The sequence below is a fragment of the Bufo gargarizans genome, chromosome 4, assembly GCF_014858855.1.
Source record: "Bufo gargarizans isolate SCDJY-AF-19 chromosome 4, ASM1485885v1, whole genome shotgun sequence".
In the NCBI taxonomy this organism is placed as follows: Eukaryota; Metazoa; Chordata; class Amphibia; order Anura; family Bufonidae; genus Bufo; species Bufo gargarizans.
The window spans coordinates 299,603,906-299,629,343 of NC_058083.1; the positions used below are offsets into that span (position 1 = coordinate 299,603,906).

General features: G+C 42.9%; 1 protein-coding gene across 1 annotated transcript in view; it reads left to right on the plus strand.

Annotated features, from left to right (window-relative positions):
• Positions 1 to 25,438, plus strand: part of SLC35F1 (solute carrier family 35 member F1) — a 336,892-nt gene that overhangs the window by 255,123 nt on the left and 56,331 nt on the right. Inside the window, exons 4-5 of the mRNA XM_044292308.1 lie at positions 12,054 to 12,213; positions 16,028 to 16,196. Coding sequence (XP_044148243.1) covers positions 12,054 to 12,213; positions 16,028 to 16,196 — 329 coding nt within the window. The remainder of the gene's footprint in view (positions 1 to 12,053; positions 12,214 to 16,027; positions 16,197 to 25,438) is intronic.

The window sequence follows — 25,438 nt, forward strand, 5'->3', positions numbered from 1 at the left end:
TTCTCAATCAATATATATGTTTCATATCTGCTGTGCTGTTTGGGCACTTGGGCCCTTAAAGTCTACCCTCTGCACATATTGCAGAGAATGGGGTAAAGTCCAGTAAACTCTGCTCGACAAAATACAGTAATTGTGATCTACACCATGCCACATTAAATGTTTTTTTCAGGATTTAACAAATGATGGCCTATACTCTGAATAGGCTATCAATATCTAATCAGCTGGGGTCTGACACCCTGCATCCCTGTTGATCAGCTGTTGTACAGAGCTCTGTCCATTGTGCAGTGGACAGAGCAGGTTACTGCAGTGCTACTCCGATTGAATTGAATATGAGCAGTACTGCAGTTACCAGCTGTGTCCACAAAGGGTAGAGTCCTATAGTTCCGGCACCAACCTCTGCCATCAGAGGTACTGCAGAACAGCTGATCTGCAGAGGTGTGGAGTGTCGGGCCCCAACTTAGTTTTGATGGACTATCCTGAGGAAAGACCATAACTTGTAAAATCCTGGAAACCCCTTTAAGGGATAGCTTAGCAAGTGATACAGTCACATTTTCTTAAATACAAATATCCCCAAATCTTGCTTTCTTTGGGCAAGTTGGTTTCATAGGACTTTCAGGATATTTATGCAGCAACCACCATGTCATGGTTATGAGACTCTTAAATGCCACAAACCAGACTATATTGTCTATTATTTCTGAACAAGCAATCTCCAAAATAGGGTTAAAGGGGTTCTCCAGGAATTGAGAAAATTAAAATACGTAAATATTACTTTATTATAAATAAATACCCAAATACCTTTCATTAGTTATAATGGCTCGTTGTGTCTGGAGAGCAATTATTAGGAGAAATAAAATGGCCACCATCCTATTAGTCCACACAAAACCTGTCCTAATCACACAGGACAAGTTACTTCAGAGCAGTGAGTTATAGCGCTGCCTCATCCTCCTCTCCTACTTGTCAGGGGTTATGGTCCTAAATACAGTTTAATATGATCTTTATCTGAATCTCTGTAGGAACAGAGTTCATGAGGAGACATGAAGTACAGAGAGGAGGTGGGGATGTGGCTGTGTCCTGCTATGTAATTAGGACAGGTTTTGTGTGTACTAGTAGAACGGCAGCCATTTTATTTCTCCTAATTATTGCTCCCCAAACAAAACAAGGCATTATGACTAATGAAAGATATTTGGGAATATATTTATAATAAAGTAATATTTAGGTATTTTCATTTTCTTAATTCCTGGAGAACCCCTTTAAGCTTAATCCTGAGCAGCATGCCTCAGCTATAAAAACTGCATTGTGATGACTTGACCAAGCTGTTCCTGGAGCTATTAGAACGTTTTAAACACCCTTTCCATATGCTTAATTTCTAGTTGTTTTCAGCCTTTCAGATAACACAATTACCACAAACAACAGGTTTCTCATATCTGCATATATTTTGAGGAGCTCAAAATACCAAAAGCCCCTTACATTTACATCACATGTTGTGAATAAGTAGTAAGGTAGGTCTGCCACTTAGGCCCCATCCAGACATGCAGAAAGAACAAAGATTACTTTTGTGTGCCTTCCGCATCTATGTGTCCATTCCGCAAAGGGTAGAACATGTCCTATACTTGTCTGCAAAGTGCAGACCATAGACACATTAAAGTCAATGGTTCCGCAACAAAATGCAGCATGCACATGGACCACATCCGTATTTTGCAGATCAGCAGTTTGCAGACCACAAAACAGACAGTCTCTACTTAAAATGATAGTATTTCCTAAATTATTGTACCCACTTTAAACTATACCTTTACTTTTGCATAAAAGCAATACCAAGATACCTAACAGCACATTTCGGCAGTTTATTTGGGGCGGTGCCTGGCATAATAGAATATGCTTAGCTAATTTACAACAACTAAAACTGTTAGGAGGCCCAAATTTCCCAGACCTATTGCTGTACAGTTTGGTGGCTAATTTTAGATGCACTTTATACTGGCTTTGAGGTTCCTCTCACTTTGCTAATGTTGAACTAGAGAGTCGATTTAACCAAACTATACATCCCACTGCCCTACTTCAGCATTAAAAGATCACCCGGTTCTTTGGTCCACAATTCAGGCATGGCGGAAGGTCAGACATATGTGTAAGCTGGATAGTTCCCATACTCCTTTTAAGCTCTTTCTAGGCAACCCTAGGTTCATGGGGGAACGCCCACCTATAATTTACGGAACACTAGCAAATCAAGGTTGTCGCTTATTGTGGGATTTTCTTGATCATTCACATGAAATTCTTTATATTCAGGCACAAAGGTTTGTCAATAGATGTCTGGCAGGTTCAATGAAGAACTCATTGGGAGCCTGCTTGAATGTTTTTCTCAAACATGCAAGATCTAAAACCTAATTTTCTAGTAATATTTAAAGGTTTTTACGCCCTACCATTTCATGGAATAGGGAAACAATAGGTCCAGGGAAGTGGGTAGGTCAGATACTTGAGTGTGACTTTAATGCCCTGCTACGTTAAAACTTAATAAACATATCCCCATTAGTAGTAAGTCGGATATGGCTTTATTCAATTTTCACAGAGCATATATTACGCCATACCTCCAGCATAAAATGTCCCCCATGTCCACCTACTCATGGTCCAAATGTAGTGTTGCTAATATGGGACTGCCCTAAAATTAGGGAATTTTGAATAGAAATCCAATCTACTGTTTTGAGCACCTTTAACATTAGATTCCTCTTGACCCCGCAGTAGGTTATTTTCAATATACTCCCTGATTCTCATCTCACTTTACCTAGAAACATTAAGACTTTATTACACATCTGGGCCGCAGCTAGTAAGAAAAGCATTTTGCATCACTGGGTCAACCCCATTCTACCCCCTAACTCTTTGGTGGGGAAAAGGGTAATGTTTCTTTTCAAAATGGATTGGCTGAATACCCTCACAAATACAGAAACACTGACAAAACATTTTCTTTGAAATACAGTATGGTCTATTTTTGTTAATACACCTTCCAATACAATAAAATCCTGACTTATCTCTAATTTTGACACACTTCCTGGTACCTTTTAGAAGTTCTTAGTGGATGTAATCTTATTTAATTTTCTACATCGTGACGTCTTCATCATGACCTGGATGCACACAGATGTTGACCTGGATGCACACAGATGTGGAGGGTTGGATATGGGTTATTCAGTATTTTTGTCATTATTTTGTTCACCTTTGTCTTCATGATTTTAGATGTAAAACTTTAATAAATAGATTTAAATAAACAGACATGGTTGTATTCCTTAGGCCTTACTTCTCTTCAACTTTTATGGGATTTCAGTGTCTTGAGTGATAAGGCTTGATCAGTCAAATAGTGAACAAATTTCCCACTCGGGTCCAAAAAAGCTGAAGATTTAGACCCCCTAAACTGCTGGACTTGAGTCACCAAATAATATACCAAGGCTATTCAGGCAAGCCACCCATCCTCTTCGTTCGGCAGTTGTAGTTTTTCCAATTTCATTAGAGCTCCTGGCTTCCAGGCTAATTCTTTAATCAGTGTATCCTACTAAAACAAATATTCAGTATTATGCAGGGCATATAAAACCTGAGACATTAGTGTGAATCTACCAGATTGGTACGACCAAGGTGGATTTAGGCTGCCCAATTTTTGGGAACGACCAATCTGCCCATCAAAATGTGCTGCTGATCACCCGATGAACAGATGAAATGCTCGTTCAATGAGTGATGCTGTCATTCGTGCAGGCACATCAATCATTGTTTCTGGTCAGCAGATCATGCTGTCTAAACAGCACTGTCCTCATACTGTGAAGGAGATTGATGCAGGTAAACCCTTCCTTCCCAACAATCGGCTGTAAACCCGCCTTGAGAGCAGTAGTTTTATCTTGATCAATCTTGGTGCAAGTCATAAACACGAAAAATTAGTAAGGCCTCTTTCACATGGGCGAGATTTCCACGTGGGTGCAATGTGTGAGGTCAACGCATTGCACCCACACTGAATCCAGACCCAAGGGAAAATAATAGCATTCTTAATACAGAATGCTTAGTAAAATAGGGCTGGAAGGGTTAAAAAAAATTAATAAATTTAACTCACCTTAATCCACTTGTTCGCGCAGCACGGCTTCTCTTCTGTCTTCATCTTTGCTGTGCAGTAGGAAAAGGACCTGTGGTGACGTCACTGCGCTCATCACATGGTCCGTCACATGATCCATCACCGTGGTGATGGATCATGTGATGGACCATGTGATGGGCGCAGTGATGTCATCAAAGGTCCTTTACGCAAGTCCTGAAGAAAGAAGAAGGAAGAAAGAAGAGAAGCCGGACTGCGCGAACAAGTGGATTAAGGGGAGTTCAATTATTTTTTTTATTTTTTTTATTTTTTTTAACCCCTCCAGCCCTATTTTACTAAGCATTCTGTATTAAGAATGCTATTATTTTCCCTTATAATCATAACCATAACCAGGAGACAGTTATAAGTTAAGTTGGCTTTACACTGCCAGACTGTCGGGCAAATTATCGAGGAAGAACATTTATATGAAAGCTCATTCCCAATAATCTTCCCGTGTAAAGGTGTCAGGATCATGCAATTTAAAAGGAAAACGATCGTTCATTGGGTGAAACAATCATTCATGTGGACATGTGAACCATTGTTTCTCGGCAGCAGATTGTGCTGTCTAAACGTTAAGAAACAATGAATCTGTATGGGGATGAGCAATGGCAGCCATCGCACATCCTCACAGAGTGGAGGGGATCTCTGCATGTAAATGCAATGCTTTACCTCCACTGAGCCAGCAGGCATTTGTCGGGAAGGAAGCAATTGGAGCGATACAATGAACAATGGCCCTAACTCACACACAGGAAGTCAGCGATCATTTGCACAGGACACCAGTGTCCATGAACCATCATTCTAATACAATGACATCTGCTCCCCTAGACCACTGTACCTCTCAACAAGGTAAATGACTTCTCTCCAGGGGTGGATTGGCCATAGACCCTACAGGGAAATTTCCCAGAGGGACGATGCCCAGGGGGATACTCAAGCCCTCTTGATGGCAGTGTCATGGCTGTGTCTCGGTCTGGTCGTTGTGCGCAGTGACACGGTTGCCGTGCATGCTGGTTGCCATGGGCAACGTGTTGTTTTGCAGCATGTGTGTGCTTTCCTCCTGGTTCCTTCCCTGTCTGGTGCTGAAGGGGTTAACTTCCTAGCTGGGTGTGGTCACTAGGTGTTTATATTGCCTGTGGCTTGTAGGCTGGAGTCAGTTGTCCTCCAGCCTCTGTTGGTGCTGGAGCCTTGCTCCTGTCCGGGGTATTCCATGTGTCCAGTCTTTAAGGGCCACCTCGTTGGACATTGAGGTCTCCCCCATGTCTCCTGTTTGTCTTTTACCCTTCCTTACATGTCTCATTGTATGGTGTGGGTTTTGTTTGTGATTTTGTTGTATATCTAGTTGTTGTTACATGTCTGGTCTGTTGGTGTTTGTAGTCCAGCATGTTTGCTAGACATTTCCCCTGTCTGTCTGTGCTTTCGGTGAGAGGCCCCAGGGTTCCCCAGAGGGGGAACAACAAGTGAGTGAGCAGCTCTGCCGGGGGCTGCCATGCACCCTGTCTGCATGAGGATCCAGGCAGTTACTGGTTTGCTGGATTTCGTGTGTGTTGTTCTGTGCTGTGTCCTATTTGGTGTTCAGGTTCCAGTACTGATACATGGGCTCCAGTCATTGTTGCTGCGGCAGGTAAGTGCTTGTTGTTCTGGGCTCTTACCTGCTGATCCAGTGGCTGTTCTCTGTCTTTCCCTTTCCTCGCATCTGTGTATGAGCTGTCCTACCATCTGGGTCTGCTCATACGGCTAGGAGTCAGGGCGAGGATTAGGGTGGCATTAGGAGGTGACCTGATCCCTGTCCTCTATGTCTAGGCCCAGTTCCCAACGGTGTTCGGTGGGGAGTTTCCCCCCAGTCCCCACCGTGACAGGCAGCAGGCCAGGTATATAATGATCTGAAGCTCAACGGCCGCAGGTACCCTCCTGAACTCAACTGATGGTCATACAGTTGATTGAGGGTGGCAGTATTTTGTGCTGTGCTGTGGTATTTGGTTCTGCTGGGGCGGCATTCTGCGCTGCACTACAGTATTGCAGGCCCCACCTACTTTGGTTGTTCATGCCTACTTGTTTTGGCCTGTCTTCTGTCAGTTTGAACCCACCTACAACATGGGGCCACACTTAGTTTTTTCCAGGGCCACTTTACGTTCCCAATCTTCCCCTGCTTCTCTCCCAGCATTCCTATGGTCAGGGTGAACAACAGAAGCAAAATATAAATGGATTACTACATGGCTTTCCAGTTCATTACATAATCGTAACTCCGATTTTGGCAATTTTTAAGGAATTTATTTCAACTGAATGATTAGAACCTGTTTAGATTGATTAGTTTAAACAAGGCAGAAATATTTGAATGTCGACTTAAGTCAAGCATTCCTGGGTCAAACCTTTGACAGTGCTTTATCTAAGACTTAAATCAGTAATTTGCAAATACATGGAAGAATGGCTTCACTTAGATTGTAGGCTCCAATAAGCAGGATTTTTTTTTACAGCGATTTACTTATTGCCTTCCATATGCTGTTCTATTTATAAGATCTGCTTGCTCAATATGTCAATGCCTTATAATGGAATATTAAATGACAGAAAGATAAAATGCCGCACTATAATACTCACTCATCAATATAAAAAGGTTGACTGCATAATAACAGTAATACTGTATATTAATAGCGTATGTAATCTCAAACTCTAATAAACTCCCTTCTCTGGTTTTTGAGATTTTATGTAAAATAATTCTAGGCACATTGAAGCAGTCTGCCTCTTCCCTATATGCTCAGTTAAGCATGTCATTAAGTATAATGTCTGAATTAGTGCATGTACATGTAGTTACCTTTTCAATACACTTCTGTTAACGTTCATTCCATAGTTCTTCTCAGACTGTGGGAGGGTCAGTTTGGTTATCTGCCTGTTTCTAACCCTAGTTGCCTCGACAGAACCCCCCCAAAAAACTGTAGTGCAACATTATTGGGATTATCCCTCACGGACTGTAAAGGCTCCGTTACACAGGAAGCGTTCCCTTCTGTCAATCGCCTGCTCTCTAGAGGAAGAGACCCCTGCTATTACATGCAGCGATCTCCTCCTCAGTATAGGGACTAGCGATTTCTAATGCATCGCTCGTCCCTGTACTGTCTCATTGTTTGCCGGAAGCAGAGCGCCTAATACACAATGCATTCTGCCGCTGGCAAACCATCATTTTTTAAAGAGGACCTTTCACCCCTCCTCACATGCCTGTTTTAATAGCTTCATGCATTCCCCAAGTATTAACAATTCTGGAGCATCTATTCTTATGGCTCCATTCCTGGATAGGTCATCAGTATCTGATCAGTGAGGGTCCTAGACCAGGACCCCTGCCGGTAAGCTGTTTGAGAAGGCACTTTTTTGCAGCTTTCCCTAGGCCACGTGGCCTCAAGTTCCTCGGTCACATGGCCTAGGCTCAGCCCAGCCCCATTGAAGTGAATAGGAATGAGCTGTGATACCAAGCACAGCCGCTATCAAATGGACAACACTGTGCTTGGTGAGCAGAGAGAAGGCTGTGGCGCTACTGATTGGCGGGGGTCCCAGGCGTCGAACCCCCACCGCTCAGATACTGATGAGTAAAAATGGCATCAGTAAAAACATCTCAGGGAAACCCTTTTGCCACATTTTCCCAGTTGACCTCTTGCAGGACTTCATCCATTTCTGAATCATAGCTTTCTCCAATATCTCAGATGGCACTGGATGAAAGACAGATAAGGATCCTTAAACCAGGTCATATTTTGGGAAAGATGGGCAGACACTTTGGCTATATTATTCTGACTGTGGCTGGAAATATTATCCACATATGAGTATAGTTTCTCTACCCGATGAATGCTTTGATTGGCAGATCTAAAAAAGAAAGTGTAAAAAATACATAGCAGGCAGGCCAATAAAGCTGACACCATGATATTACACCAAGCCTGTACGCAGCAAGAGCTCTGCATGCGCAGTATATCATCACTCCAATTACCTGTGGCATGTTCTCCACTTTTAGCACCTGTCACTAGAGAACAGCTCTGGACTTATTAAGAATCTTTTGATGTCAGAGCAGTAGCTTTGGATTTTTATTTGATGCTTCCTGACAATGGATCTACTTTGTTACATCTATTAACTAGACTCCGAAGTTTCAAACAAAACAGGTAGAAATTATGCCTTTTCCCCTCATTCATTCTTCTTGTTGCCATGGAAACAGTGTCATGATGAATTAATTATACAGTCAACTTATCAAGAACTTTCTATGAAAAGCTGTACAAACAGGCTGAGCGTATGCAACTTTTCACTAATTAAATACTTAATAGCAAAAAGACTAAGGGGCACATTTATTAAGTCTGGCATTTTAGAGGCCGGTCTTTATAAAGCCCTGCACTGGAGGTGGATCCTCCTCAGTAATGTAGAGGCACTGGCCTCTACATAACTTCGGCGGATCTACTGTCGCTTCTAAATGTAAGTATCCTAATAAAATCCCAGAATGATAACGTGGGCTATGTATGGGTTATAATCTGACACTTCAACTTACTTTTCATTTTATTTGGACATGTGATCTAAATACATGCGCACTGAAATTTCAATAAATTCAATTGACATGGAGAATTTGGCCAGAGGTGGGAGAACAGAGCCTCTAGGAGTTTCTATGAACGAACTTCATGCGGTCATGAAGCTGCATTTATTATAGCGGGTGACTTCAACCACTCTAATCTAAAGTCAGTACTACCTGAATTTCATCATCATGTCTCCTGCCATACCAGAGGGGATAAAACCTTGGACCATGTCTATACAAACATTGTTGGAGCCTACAAGGCAACGCCCCTCCCACACCTGAGACAGTCTGATCACCTTTCTTTGTTTCTCACCGCTTATCAACCGTGTGAAACCATCAGTGAAGACAATCAAAGTGTGGCCAGCGGGGGTAGATTCTGTACTCCAGGACAGGTTTAAAGATACGGACTGGAGCATGTTTGCCTCTCAGGCCACCTGTTGTTCTCACACTAACATCGATTCTTATACGTACTCAGTACTGGAATACATCAATACCACAATTGACAATGTACCAAAAGCAGAAACCATGGATTAAAAAGGAAGTGCGGCTTCTACTAAAGTCACGTAACAATGCCTTCAGATCAGGTGATTCTCAGGCCTACAGTACGTTCAAGGTAGACCTGAAGAGGGGCATCAAGAAGGCCAAGAACAGCTACAAGCTAAAAGTGGAGGAACACTTTGTCAACTCTGACCCATGACGCATGTGGCTGGGCATTCAGGCCATCTCTAACTATAAGCTCAACAATTCCACACTAATAACCATGACTGTGTCCTTCCTTAATGAGCTAAATGACTTCTACGCTCGTTTTGATAAGGACAATAAGGAAAAGTCTGCCAAAACCCTACCCTCTGATGACTGCCATACCCTCACTCTCACCATAATAGATGTCCATAACTCACTGAGCAGTTTTAATGCTCGCAAGGCTGCTGGCCCTGATGGCATGCCTAGATGTGTGCTTCGAGCATGTGCTGAGCAGCTTGCAGGGGTCTTCACTGACATCTTTAACCTGTCGCTTGCCCAGGCAGTAGTTCCAGCGTGCTTCAAGACCACCTCTAGTGCCAGTGCCAAAACACTCATCACCAATGTGCCTGAACGACTATCAGCCTGTAGCACTCACGCCTATAGTTATGAAGTGCTTTGAGAAACTGGTCCTGGCACATCTAAAGTTATGCTTGCCCCCCTCACTGGATCCTCACCAATTTGCCTATCGAAGTAATAGGGGTACAGAGGATGCTGTATCTACAGCGCTTCACTGTGTACTCTCACATCTGGACAACAAGAATTCTTGCAATACATGCAAGAATGCTGTTTGTTGATTTCAGCACAGTATTTAATACAGTCATTCTCTCCAAGTTGATCACTAAACTTGTGGATCTTGGAGTCAGCAACCCTATCTGTGACTGGATCATGGACTTTCTGACCAATAGACCCCAGCATGTTAGGTCAGGAAATAACTGTTCCACCACCATCACATTCAACACTGGCACTCCACATGGCTGTGTGCTGAGCCCGTTCCTCTACTCCCTTTTCACCTATGACTGTAGGCCTAGGTATGGATCCAACTCCATCATCAAGTTTGAAGATGACATCACAGTGACCGGTCTCATCAGTGACAACAATAAGTCTGACTACAGGGAGGAGGTAAAGCACCTAGCTGTGTGGTGCACTGACAATAACCTGCTCCTGAATACCAGCAAAATAAAAGAGCTCATTGTGGACTTCAGGAAGGAGAAGAGAGACACCCATGACCCCATCCACATAAATGGCATGGCTGTTGAACGGGTTTCCAGCTTTAAGTTCCTGGGGACCTACATCTCTGAGAATCTGTCCTGGTCAACCAACATCTCTAGCCTGGTCAAGAAGACACATCAGTGCCTCTTTTTTTTAGGACACTGAAGAAAAAACACCTGTTTGCTGACATACTGGGTAACTTCTATCGCTGTGCTATAGAGAGCATCCTGACCAACTGTGTTACAGTTTGGTATGGGAGTTTCTGACCGCAAGGCATTGGAGCGGGTGGTGAAAACTGCACAACGCATCATAGGGACTCCACTTCCTGCTATTGAGGATGTTCACAAGAAGAGATGTCTACGTCGGGCACGTATCATTCTTAGGCACTCCTCTCATCCTGCCAATAAACTCTTCCAGTTAGGCACTACAGGACCCTTCAAACTAAAACCAGCAGGTTTAGGAACAGTTTCTTCCCCACAGCTGTTACCCTACTGAACTCAGTCCCCCGCTGAACCCTTTCATCCATACTCGCTTAACCCTCTACACTCCTCCTCCCTCCATCCCTTCCTATGACTATGATTATGACTGTCATTCTTTTATTCTCAACATTCACGGTATGTTCATATTGGTTACTGCTATAGTTGGGACACTGTCATAGCATAAATCTCTGCTATAGTATGTACTTACACTACATTGTTCACTATTACAGTCTGTCCATAGCGCTACTCTTCCACTTCTGTAACTATATTCATAGCATTTTGCAGATCTGTTTACTATACATTTGTAAACTTGTATATACGTAGCACATCTGTATACTTGTTCATAGTACATCTGTGTATTCGCCGTCTGTATAGCAATATAACAGTTTATCTGTATATCTCTATATGTGTATACATCAGTACATCTGTATATTTGCTCTCTATATAGCAAAATAAACACCTCTATACTTAATTTATCTGTACATATTCTGTTCATAACTATTCTTACTTTCTACACTATCCTTATCTGTATATAACTTGTTTTATTGCACTGCTGCCCTTTGCACTTCTGATTAGATGTAAACTGTATTTCGTTACCCTGTACTTTACATGTGTAATGACAGTAAAGTTGACTCAAATCAAATCAAACTAAGCTAGCAGTGATAAGTGTCAGCACTGGAGCAGTGGGGGATTGGTTAGAGTGAGTATCCATTCCTCAATTTTTTTCTGACAGTGCTGAGATAAGTATAATGCACACTATGGTGAGTTTGGCCCATCACCATGTTATACAGCAGTATAAGGAAGTATGAGATGTGTCTGTCTTCACCATTCAATAAGGTTCATAAAAGTTGGGACAAAGGTGTTCTTTATAGAATTTGATATAGGTTCCCAGTTTATGTTAGAATCCATGTAATGCACAGTCTGTTCCTTTGGGCGTCAAAATCCATTGAACTATTTTTGACCACAGCAGTCTCTAACTTTACATTGTCCCTGATTTACAGCAATGGAGGTGAACTATCATGCTAATTTTACAATGACATTATTATTCTAGACAGCACTATCTCAATGTATATGTGATTACTTCCTTTTTATTGTATACTCAGATCCTATACAATATAATGTATCCAAAATAAACAGTACATGTGAAGGAATGGGGCTTGGTAGATTGACCCAGCTATATTCACATTACTTGTTGTACATAATTTAATTATGTTTTCTTTCTTTGCAGTTACTTAATTGCTTTGTGATCCCTGTGGTCATATTACTGTCCTGGTTTTTCTTACTGGTGCGATATAAGGTTTTACACTTCATTGGGGCAGTTGCCTGTATCTTAGGAATAGGCTGCATGGCTGGAGCTGACGTACTTATGGGAAGACAACAAAAGGAAGGTAAATCATACTTGTACATACTAACGCTGTTTCATAACTGCACTAGACAGAATTACGAGTCAATAAAATGACAATGTTTGTCGTGCCTGATGCAATCATTACAAGACCGTATGAAACAGTCAACCACTCTGTTGGGGACACCTCAATACGCTTTGTTAGTTTTGCACAATTTCAGGACATACAAACATCAGAGCTTATTAATATTATATTTTCAGCACTGATGTGAAAACTCTTGGTCAGCCAGTTGTAAGCCTAATTTGGTTTTAATACCACTCATGAATCAGCCTGTTAGCAGCAACTTTTATTATTGTGTCACGGAAGGTGTACAGGAAACAAGACCATGCAAAATGAATATATGACTCAGTGGATCCAAAACTAAGGAACAAAAGGGAGACCCCTGCATCAGACCTGGCTCTCTCCCTGTCTGCTCAGCCTATGCGAAAATCCCAATGGTGGATGATCGCATATCCACGTACCTCGACTATATACCACCTGTACACCCTACAATAGTGAGGGGACACGACCACCGGCTCCCTACACTAGACACGGAGGGAGTCAGGGTCACCTGGGATCCAGCAAACAGAAAATCACAAATAAATGTACAGCACTTATCTTGTAGAAGGCTGGAAGATAGGATCAGCATGCACACACACTCCAGGAAGTTGTATAAGCCGCACACTAATGCATTATGGGGAGGAATTTAAAGGGATGCAATCAGTCCAACTACATGACAGCTGAGAGAGGCTAACGAGATGAGGAACTGAAATTCAAAACAAAGAAAACTCAAGGAGGAGGTTCTGAAAGGCTTCTATCAGAGCTTCTCAGCTGTCTGGTTGTGACATATTGTTACTAGACATTAAGCCTGTTACAATAACAGGCGCTAGAACAGTAGTGCATAAACATTAGTAGTCTATATTAAATAGCAAGGTAATTTGACCACATTGTATTTCTTGTTTTATTTTTATTTTTTTGTCAAAAATATTTTGGCAAAAAGTCAAAAGTAAAATAATAATAAAATTAAAATGGAAACGTATATATCACAATACACTAAGTATAATTATCATAGTCTTAGTATAAAACTTTGTAACAATCTGCAATATACAATATCTGAAGCAGATATTAAGAAAAAAATAGTTTTTTTTACCTCTTGAAATTTTTCCATAAAATTTCTTTATAGACAACATTTTTGGTAAATATTCTGTTTGTAAATATTCTGTCTGAATCTGGCAACAGGTTCTGGCACTGACTGGTGGCTGAGACTGCTGGCACTGACTGGTGGCGGAGACTGCTGGCACTGACTGGTGGCTGAGACTGCTGGCACTGACTGGTGGCTGAGACTGCTGGCACTGACTGGTGGCTGAGACTGCTGGCACTGACTGGTGGCGGAGACTGCTGGCACTGACTGGTGGCGGAGACTGCTGGCACTCCTGCTGGCTGTAGCTGAGATTGCTGGCACTGACTGGTGGCTGAGACTGGTTGCACTACTGCTGGCTGTAGCTGAGATTGCTGTCACTGACTGGTGGCTGAGACAGCTTGAACTGACTGGAGGTTATGGCTAAGACTGCTGGCACTGGCTGATGGCTGAGACTGGTGGCTGTGGCTGAGACTGCTGGCACTGACTGGTTGTAAAGACTGGTGGCTGTGGCTGGGACTGCTGACTGTGGCTGTTGGCTGAGATTGCTGGAACTAACTGGTGGCTGTGGCTGAGACTAATGACTGCGGCTGAGACTGTTGGCACTGACTGGTGGCTGTAGCTGAGACTGCTGGCACTGACTGGTGGCTGAGACTGGTGGCTGTGGATGGTGGCACTGACTGATGGTTGAGATGGCTGGCACTGACTGGTGGCTGACACTGCTGGCACTGTGACTTGTGGCTGTATGACTGGCACTGACTGCTGGTAGCGACTGGTAGGTAAGACTGCTGACAGTGGCTCCTCTCTATATGACTGATAGTGCTGTGACTGCCAAACAGAAATGGCGTCTGGGACTGACGAACAGAAATGGTGGCTGGTAGGTCAGACTGCTGACAGGGGCTCCTCTCTATATGACTGATAGTACTTGTGACTGACTGAAATGGCGGCGCTCTTTCTCTCTATATAGCTTATAGTTATGTGACTGACTGAAAGGGTGGTGCTCCAACATGCTTGCTGGAGTGCTGTGACTGATACTGCTGTGAATTACTGAAATGGCTGCGCTCCGACTTGCTTGCTGGCGCGCTGGTGTGGGCGGGGTGGGGTGGGTGTAGCGCCGTTTGCTCATTGATCGGTGCTAGGGCTGCAGTAAACGATTATTTTAGTAATCAAGTATTCTACTGATTATTTTTACAATTAATCAAATAATCTAATAAGAAAATTTTTAATTAATAGATTGTTTTCCTTTATAAAAACTCATCAGACCCCCTGCCATCAGTCCCCAACACCGTTCATTCCCCCCTGTTCGATCAGCCCAAGTACATCAGTTCCCCCAGTGCCATCAGCTCCACTATCCCCCAGTGCCATCAGCTCCGCCCCGTGCCATAAGCTCTGTTCCCCCAGTGCCTTCAGCTATCCCCACCCCAGTGCCTTCAGCTCCACTCCCCCAGTGCCATCAGCCCCTCCATGCCATGTCCCCCACTCCCCCAGTGCCTCCATTCCATCCATTGCCATGTGTGGTCCCCCACTGCCATCAGATCAGCCCCTCCATGCTATGTCCCCCACTTCCCCAGTGCCATCTGCCCCTTCATGCCATCCATTGCCATGTCCCCCTTCCCAAGTGCCTCCATGCCAGCCATTGCCATGTCCCCCTTCCCAAGTGCTCCCATGCCATCCATTGCCATGTCCCCTTCCTCCAGTGCGTTCATTGCAATGTCCTCTCCCCCAGTGCCTCCATACCATCTATTGCCATGTCCCCCTCCTCCAGTGCCTCCATGCCATCCATTGCCATGTCCCCCTCCCCCAGTGCCTCCATGCCATCCATTTCCATGTCCCCCTCCCCCAGTGCCTCCATGCCATCACAGCAGTGAAACAGCACCCTGAACAGTGGCCTTCACATAGTCCCTTATTGTTTCAAGGGGCAATGAGCTCCTCTTGCTTGCTATCGGCCCAGCTCTGTGAATGGGAGCGCACCCTATCTCTGTACGCTACCATTATCTGCACTCCAGGGTACAGGAGTGATGCTTCTGTTTACTGGAGAGCAGGACATCACAGTGTTACAGGGATGCTGTGCTTTGGAGGGTACAGGCAGGGTGGCCAGCAATAAAATAACCTGCACTTAGTCCAGCAGCAGGCAATACCCACCCTCCCCCTCCTCCTTCCCCCTACAGGGAGCTCCTCTTGCCTGCTATCTGTGAATGGGAGCGCACAGCATCTCTTTACACACTGATGCTGTGTGCTCCAGGACACTAGCACTGAAAGGGTGTCCAGCAGTAAGATAACCTGCACTTCACCCAGCGGCAGACAATCTTACTGCTGGTGTCCTGGAGCCCACGGCATCAGTGTGTACAGAGATGCCGTGCGCTCCCATTCACAGATAGCAGGCAAAAGGAGCGTGCACTGGTGTGGGCGGTGCAAGAGGCGCGTGGAGCGCTGTGTGCTGTCAGGTCCCCGCGCCACGCATGCCCAGTGTAAAAATCGGCACACACGCACGGACACAGCGCAGGCACAGAGGGATTTTATTATATAGGATTACTACTTGAAGATATATTGCAGTGTTTTACAAATGGTATAGCCTTGAGAAAACTCTCCAGATGCTATATAAAGACAATGGTATGTTTGAACAAATATTTCATGTGTTGCATCTAAATTCTTTAAATATTCCATTTTCTATCTTGTCCACAGAATTTTTTCCAGGAGATAGCAAACTAATTGGGGATGTCTTGGTTCTTGGTGGTGCCACTCTGTATGGAATTTCTAGCGTGTGCCAAGAGTATATTGTTCGAAATCTCAGCCGAATTGAATTACTAGGGATGATTGGACTTTTTGGATCTTTCTTCAGTGGAATACAGCTGTAAGTATGTGACGTGCCAGGATTCAGCCTCTACTGATTGTTTGACAAACATATATGGAAGTATGAATAATGGTCCTATTACACGGGCCAGTGCTGGGCTGTTACAAGCCCTGATCGAGATTACTACCCCCATACACTTCACAATATGCTGGCAACATATGCTCTGTTTAAACAGGGAGATGTTCTCACGGCCAGAGAGCATTTTTATACCCACATGAAAGATCCAATCAGGTGGCACCTAATAATGTTGTATATGAAAACAGCTTTTCTAAACTAGACAATCAAGATACACTGACTCATCTCTCCAGGTGCCTAATGTTCTTCTCCTGGCCACTGCTGTGTTTCTGCATTGCGCCACTCTGGTCATGTTTTATATACATGCGCCAGCTCCTGCTCTCTTAAAGTGCTTACTGATTGCCCCAGACTTTGGCCAAAGCCCAAGTGCTCCAGGCTTCCTATGGACTTTTTCACCATCACTCTGTGTCTGAGGAAGGTCCTTTTCTTTCTTGTGTCTGAAAATATGTTTGTTCCTGCTTCATTTGGTATTTGTCCGGCATGTGTTCTTGACCGCTTTGTTCTGTGTCCTGCCTGCCATGACCTCTGCTGATCTCCCCTTACAACCAAACTCTTCCAGCCTTGACCACTGCTCCATCTGACAATGATTCCTGCCTTCTCCCTTGGCACTGAGTATTGGAAACACCTTCCTGTCTATATTTCAGATTCTTCCAGGGTTAAATCCCTGGGATTTACTGTGGGAAAGTCCATAACTCATGGGGGTTAAAAGAGTTGTCCAGTGTAGAAAATAGGAACCCTTATGGTTGTAACGTGTGCCCCATAAAAAGAAGAAACACACTCACTTGTCTGCAATCTTGCAGTGCCTGCGCCGCTGCCCTGTTCCCGGCTGTTTCTGGTCCCTATCATTTAAGCAGATGTGACCACTGAGGGCTGTGATTGTCTACAGCAGTCACGGGACTAAGCTACTGGACTTCATGGTCCAGTGGGCAGAGGAAGTGGCAGAAAATGGGGCAGCAGTACATGCACGGTGCCACTAGTTCAGTCTATGACTCCATTTATGCAACTCCTTAAAACATAGTATTGTTTAACCCCCTCAAAACAAATGATGCAATGTTTGAGTCCTCTCACAGTCAATAACATTTAAATGTTTGATATTCAAGAGCAAACTTTGAGCAAACTCGAGAAATTCTGAATATGTCACCTTTCTGGTATTTAACTCAAACTTGATTACTTATGTATGTATAGCTAAGCCTTTCAAACAGATTCTGACAGAAGCTAACAGGATTTTAGAATACAAATCCTCAACTATATCAGTCAGTTAAACTGTTCAGCACTGGACAAGGGACCTCAGTCACACCCACTCTATAGGGATGCAACAAGGATGCAGAATTCAAGTATAGGTGTACAGAGCACATAAGTGCTGATGAGGAGTGCTGGAGTCCTAGGTTCAAATCTGACCAAGGGCAACATCTGCATGGAGTTTGTATGTTCTCCCCATGTTTGTGTGGGTTTCCTCCGGGTACTCAAGGTTTCCTCTCACACTACAAAGACATACTGATAGGGAACTTAGATTGTGAGCCCCAATGGGGACAGCGATTGACTGTAATGTCTGTAAAGCACTACGGATTACGCTGACGCCATATATAATAAGTAATAGGTAATATAATGAGTGAATACACAGGTATTTTTAATATTCACTTGACATATCCAATTATGGAAAATAATTGTAAGCTGAATATTTGCCATTTCAAGTCCAAGTATCTGAGCCTCTTTAAGACCTATCATTAATGGACATACATATCAAAGCATATCTTTCTCCAGAACAAAACAATTTGCAAGTTTGTCTCAAAAAGAGCTGAGCCACTGAGCATTCTAGCAAAATGCCATCAATGTGTTAGTTGGGCCAGCCCCTTTAAATTCTGTTGCATAGGGTGGAAAAATATTCAATATTTTTTTTAAATAATCTTTAGTTTATTTAAAAAAAAACATCCAATTGTAGATATGAAAACTTATACAGATTAATTATATCCCTGACACCCTTCTCCCCCACGTGCACATACAAAATAGCTCCAGATATGATGGTAGAGAGGTGGGGAGAAAACACAAAGAAAAAAAGGTATAAAACCATTGATCCCCGATCTTATAAAATCATCCAGTTGATTTGCAGTAGTAAAAAGGATTCTAATTCCTAATATTCTTAGGAATCTTTCTCCTCAGGTTATCAGTATTACATTTTCTGATCCACAAAACTTGTTCCAGTTCCTGTAGTCTTGTAGGGTGGAAATCCTAGAAAAAAATTCAAAACATAAGTTGGTATTCTGTCTTAGATATACAGGTCCTTCTAAAAAAATTAGCATATTGTGATAAAGTTCATTATTTTCTGTAATGTACTGATAAACATTAGACTTTCATATATTTTAGATTCATTACACACCAACTGAAGTAGTTCAAGCCTTTTATTGTTTTAATATTGATGATTTTGGCATACAGCTCATGAAAACCCAAAATTCCTATCTAAAAAAATTAGCATATCATGAAAAGGTTCTCTAAACGAGCTATTAACCTAATCATCTGAATCAACTAATTAACTCTAAACACCTGCAAAAGATTCCTGAGGCTTTTAAAAACTCCCAGCCTGGTTCATTACTCAAAACCGCAATCATGGGTAAGACTGCCGACCTGACTGCTATCCAGAAGGCCATCATTGACACCCTCAAGCAAGAGGGTAAGACACAGAAAGAAATTTCTGAACGAATAGGCTGTTCCGAGAGTGCTGTATCAAGGCACCTCAGTGGGAAGTCTGTGGGAAGGAAAAAGTGTGGCAGAAAATGCTGCACAACGAGAAGAGGTGACCGGACCCTGAGGAAGATTGTGGAGAAGGGCCGATTCCAGACCTTGGGGGACCTGCGGAAGCAGTGGACTGAGTCTGGAGTAGAAATATCCAGAGCCACCGTGTACAGGCGTGTGCAGGAAATGGGCTACAGGTGCCGCATTCCCCAGAAACAGCGGCAGAAGCGCCTGACCTGGGCTACAGAGAAGCAGCACTGGACTGTTGCTCAGTGGTCCAAAGTACTTTTTTCGGATGAAAGCAAATTTTGCATGTCATTCGGAAATCAAGGTGCCAGAGTCTGGAGGAAGACTGGGGAGAGGGAAATGCCAAAATGCCTGAAGTCCAGTGTCAAGTACCCACAGTCAGTGATGGTCTGGGGTGCCATGTCAGCTGCTGGTGTTGGTCCACTGTGTTTTATCAAGGGCAGGGTCAATGCAGCTAGCTATCAGGAGATTTTGGAGCACTTCATGCTTCCATCTGCTGAAAAGCTTTATGGAGATGAAGATTTCATTTTTCAGCACGACCTGGCACCTGCTCACAGTGCCAAAACCACTGGTAAATGGTTTACTGACCATGGTATTACTGTGCTCAATTGGCCTGCCAACTCTCCTGACCTGAACCCCATAGAGAATCTGTGGGATATTGGGAAGAGAAAGTTGAGAGACGCAAGACCCAACACTCTGGATGAGCTTAAGGCCGCTATCGAAGCATCCTGGGCCTCCATAACACCTCAGCAGTGTTTGAGTTTTCATGAGCTTGAACTACTTCAGTTGGTGTGTAATGAATCTAAAATATATGAAAGTCTAATGTTTATCAGTACATTACAGAAAATAATGAACTTTATCACAATATGCTAATTTTTTTAGAAGGACCTGTATTGCATTTGTAATCTTTATTTTACTCTTTTCTTGATAATGCAACCTATTCCACAGATTTATCCCTACTTTACCTGTAGCCCATTTTAGATTCATCCATACATTTTATAATATTCCATTTTAAATACTGAAAAACATTATTTTATCATGAAAATGCATAAACACTCTCCCTGATACTAAGTTCCTAGGAGTAGTGTAAGAATCTTTCAATCAAACCTCTGGCTTCTGGTTCTTATATTTCTAGGATTGTTTCATTTCAGGGGACCTTGACAGGAGCACTCAAATTTAAGAGCAGATAAATAGAAGTGGGAAGTTGTTTTTAAATTGAACATGGCATCTGATCTGCAAGCAGTAGGTTATAGTGCAGGAGGAGCTGGGCAGATTGATGTAAACTCCACACTTTCTATGCTAAGACAACCAGTGGGTGGTCTTATTAGGGATTGACAGATATTTCTGTTTGTACGCTCATGCCGTTGAGGTTGTCAATCACTAAATAGGAATGCTCACGTGAATCATATCCTAAACACAGAAAGAGCAAAGATTTCAATGAATTAAATTAAAATTTTACAGATTTTTTCCCCACAAAGGGTGTCAGAACATCACCAATCAGATACTGATGACCTAACCTTTGGATAGGTCATCAATATCAGGAGCCTGGAAAACTCCTTTAAATTCTAACAATGTAAAGTCCTTTCAGAAGTAAATAAGTTGTGATAGTTTACACTTTGGAAACTTAGAAAACCTGCTAAAAAAGATAGGTTTCTCCCTAGAGGTCTTCAGTCCAATAAAGTGAAACATATATGTATTCATTTTTTTAATAATTGCTGAATCTCCCAATTATGCACTATGGAAAAAAATGCATTCTTAGCATTAGAGTCAGCTCTCCTTGGCCTCACAATGTCTCAAGAGGCAAGTAGAACATTTGTAGGAAGAAGGCTTCCAAGAAAAAACATACAGTAGGTCGATATGCAGTCTGGCTTGGAAGCAATTGCTGCATTTGCACATTCAAAATTCAGTACTGCATACACGGGAGATTGTGGGCACAAACCTTTACTACAGATTTAATACTGATGACCTATCCTCATGATAATGCCAAGAACTCAATGACGTCAGGATCTCCCTCAATGGTATATTTATTAAATCAATCCAACATATACAGAAAAATGTGATCTTTCATCTACAACTTGGCTTTTCTCAAGCATGTAGTCAAAACTGTAGTGTTTTTCTGTAAATGTTGGATTGGTTTAATAAAGATAACATTCATACTGACGCTATACAATTCTTGAAGTTTACTGATTTCTGTGCTTGATGTGGATCCATCAGCAAGATGTCCTGGTGCATTCCTGATGGGAGATGATGAGGGTCATTGATGTTGTTCTCAACTGTATATGTTAACTACCTTCAAGATATGTCACCAGTATCTGATCAGTGGGGGGCCGACTCCTGGCACTCACGCTGATCAGCTGTTTGAAGTGCCACGGCTTCTTCCTAGGTTGGTAGCATCGTGTTAATTGGTTACATAGTGTAGACGCAGCTCAGTCACATTCAAGTGAATGGTCACCCCATGCAATACCAAGCACAGCTGATTGTTGGGGGTTTTTCAGACCCCCACCGATCAGATACTGATAACCTATCCTGAGGATGGTTCATCAGTAATAACCCATACAGTACCAGCGCCGTACATGTGTAAACCGCTTAGGGGGTCAAAGTGCTCAGTACCCCTTTTAATATATTCTTTAAGGGGTGTAGTTTCCAAAATGGTGTCACTTTTTGAGGGTTTCCACTGTAGAGGTACATCAGGGTCTCTTCAAATACAAAATGGTGCCGAAAAACCATTCTAGCAAAATCTGCCTCCAAAATCTATTTGGCGCTCCTTTCCTTCTGACCACTGCCTCATGCCCATAGAGCAGTTTATCACATTTATGTAAACTTCAGAATCAGAGTAATGTATATTGAGGTTTATTTTGCTGTTAACCCTTGCTGTGTTGCAAGAAAAAAATGATTAACAAAAAAATCTACCATAAAATTGAAATGTATAAATTTCACCTCCATTTTCCAAAGTTTGTAATAACTTGAGGGGTGTAGTTTCTAAAATGGGGTCATTTATGGGTGGTTTTCTTTATTTAAGCCCCTCAAAATTACTTTATAACTGAATTGGTGCTTAAATAAAATGGTTTTCGAAATTTTGTTGAAAATTTTAAAAACTGCTTCTAAAATTCTAAGCCTTCTAACGTCCTTTTGTAAATTACATTTACAAAATTATGCCAACATAAAGCAGACATATGGGGAATGTTCACTGATAACTATTTCATGGGGCATTACTATCTGTCTTAAAAGTGGAGAAAATAAAAAATTTATAAAATTGAGAATTTCTCCCAATTTTTGGTAAATTTTGGATTCTTTTATAAATAAAGGTGAAATATATCGACTCAAATTTACCACTGTCATGAAGTACAATGTGTCACAAGAAAAGTTATTAGCACACATGAATAGATTTTGCACACGCATGTCAGATTTGCAAAAATCGGCCTGGGATTTAACGTGAAACGTGGCTCGGTAGTGAAAGGGTTAAACGCTCAGACAACCACTTTATTTCAAAGTAAGCTGGAGTAAACATCTTTTAGTTGCCCATGCACTAGAAAAACAAATTTATTGCCCCACAATTTATGCCAATTTGAGGTGTAAGTTATGTTTTTTTTTTGTCTGTCTGAGTCCATGGCCACTACCATTAAACTATGTGTACTATTTTTCTAATCACTCTTAAAAAGTGACAGGAAAAGCGCAGAACAACAAAAGAGACACTTTTTTTTAGCAACTATGGATTGTGGTAATTTTTATTTTTACTTTTTGACATAAAACAGACATACATACATTTCTGAGGCTGTCGTAAAGGGTTTCTGTCATCAGAAAAATCATAATGTAGTTGGCTGACGTTAGCGATGTGCTAATGTCAGCAGAACTTAACTGTATGACTAATGACTTTTATAATATGCAAATGAGCCTCTAGGTGCTAGTGGGGCGTTGCTGTAGCACCTATAGGCTCCGTCCTCTCACTGTTTGGCACGCCCTTGTAAAGGTGATTGACATCCTCGGTCTCCTCCGTGCCCAGCAAATCCTGCGCCTGCGCCGTCCATTTTAGTATTAGGCGCAGTGAGTGAAGGACGGCAGCAGGCGAGCGTCCTTCACTCACTGCGCCTAATACTAAAATGGACGGCGCAGGCATGGGTATTGTGGGGCACGGAGGAGAGCGAGGATGTCAATCACCTTTAGGGCATGCCAAACGGTGAGAGGACAGAGCCTCAAGGTGCTACAGCAACGCCCCACTAGCACCTAGAGGCTCATTTGCATATTATAAAAGTCATTATTTAGCGTGCACGGCGGCAGGCAGGGAGATATAAGTCATACAGTTATGTTCTGCTGACATTAGCACATCGCTAATGTCAGCCAGCTACATAACGATTTTTCTGATGACAGAAACACTTTAAGATCAGGCACCATTTTAAGGAGAGCCTATCAGTATGTTGAAACTTTAAATATAGATGCATAAATTTCACCCGCAGGGTGAATAGCTACATTGCCGTATTAGAAAACTAACAACATTCTTTGAAATTATATACTGGTTATATTTAGCTAATTGGCAACATCAGGTAAATCCCCTGCAAACAAATGTGGATAGGGAAATTAATTAAAATAAAAATTAAATAAATAAAAATTAACCAAAATCAATTGGAGAGAGGTCCCATAGCAGAGAATCTGGCTTCACGTCAGCAGAGAATCAGTCTTCATGTCATAGCAGAGAATCAAGCTTCACGTCACCCACCACTGTAACAGTCCATTTTCATAAATTTAGGCCCAGCACCCAGGCAGAGGAGAGAGGTCCCGTAACAGACAATCTGGCTTCATGTCAGCAGAGAATCAGTCTTCATGTCATAGCAGAGAATCAAGCTTCACGTCACCCACCACTGTAACAGTCCATTTTCATAAATTTAGGCCCAGCACCCAGGCAGAGGAGAGAGGTCCCGTAACAGAGAATCTGGCTTCATGTCAGCAGAGAATCAGTCTTCATGTCATAGCAGAGAATCAAGCTTCACGTCACCCACCACTGTAACAGTCCATTTTCATAAATTTAGGCCCAGCACCCAGGCAGAGGAGAGAGGTCCCGTAACAGACAATCTGGCTTCATGTCAGCAGAGAATCAGTCTTCATATCATAGCAGAGAATCAGGCTTCACGTCACCCACCACTGTAAGAGTCCATTTTCATAAATTTAGGCCCAGCACCCAGGCAGAGGAGAGAGGTCCCGTAACAGACAATCTGGCTTCATGTCAGCAGAGAATCAGTCTTCATGTCATAGCAGAGAATCAGGCTTCACGTCAGCCACCACTGCAACAGTCCATTGTCATAAATTTAGGCCCAGCACCCAGGCAGAGGAGAGAGGTCCCGTAACAGACAATCTGGCTTCATGTCAGCAGAGAATCAGTCTTCATATCATAGCAGAGAATCAGGCTTCACGTCAGCCACCAATGCAACAGTCCATTGTCAGATATTTAGGCCCAGCACCCAGGCAGAGGAGAGAGGTCCCGTAACAGACAATCAGGCTTCACGTCAGCCACCAGTGCAACAGTCCATTGGCATATATTTAGGCCCAGCACCCAGGCAGAGGAGAGAGGTCCCTTAACAGAGAATCTGGCTTCATGTCAGCAGAGAATCAGTCTGCATGTCATAGCAGAGAATAAGGCTTCACGTCAGCCACCACTGCAACAGTCCATTGTCATAAATTTAGGCCCAGCACCCAGGCAGAGGAGAGAGGTCCCGTAACAGACAATCAAGCTTCACGTCAGCCACCAGTGCAACAGTCCATTGGCATATATTTAGGCCCAGCACCCAGGCAGAGGAGAGAGGTCCCTTAACAGAGAATCTGGCTTCATGTCAGCAGAGAATCAGTCTGCATGTCATAGCAGAGAATCAGGCTTCACGTCAGCCACCACTGCAACAGTCTATTTTCATAAATTTAGGCCCAGCACCCAGGCAGAGGAGAGAGGTCCCGTAACAGACAATCAAGCTTCACGTCAGCCACCAGTGCAACAGTCCATTGGCATATATTTAGGCCCAGCACCCAGGCAGAGGAGAGAGGTCCCTTAACAGAGAATCTGGCTTCATGTCAGCAGAGAATCAGTCTTCATGTCATAGCAGAGAATCAGGCTTCACGTCAGCCACCACTGCAACAGTCCATTTTCATAAATTTAGGCCCAGCACCCAGGCAGAGGAGAGAGGTCCCGTAACAGACAATCTGGCTTCATGTCAGCAGAGAATCAGTCTTCATATCATAGCAGAGAATCAGGCTTCACGTCACCCACCACTGTAAGAGTCCATTTTCATAAATTTAGGCCCAGCACCCAGGCAGAGGAGAGAGGTCCCGTAACAGACAATCTGGCTTCATGTCAGCAGAGAATCAGTCTTCATGTCATAGCAAAGAATCAGGCTTCACGTCACCCAACATTGGAACAGTCCATTGGCATATAT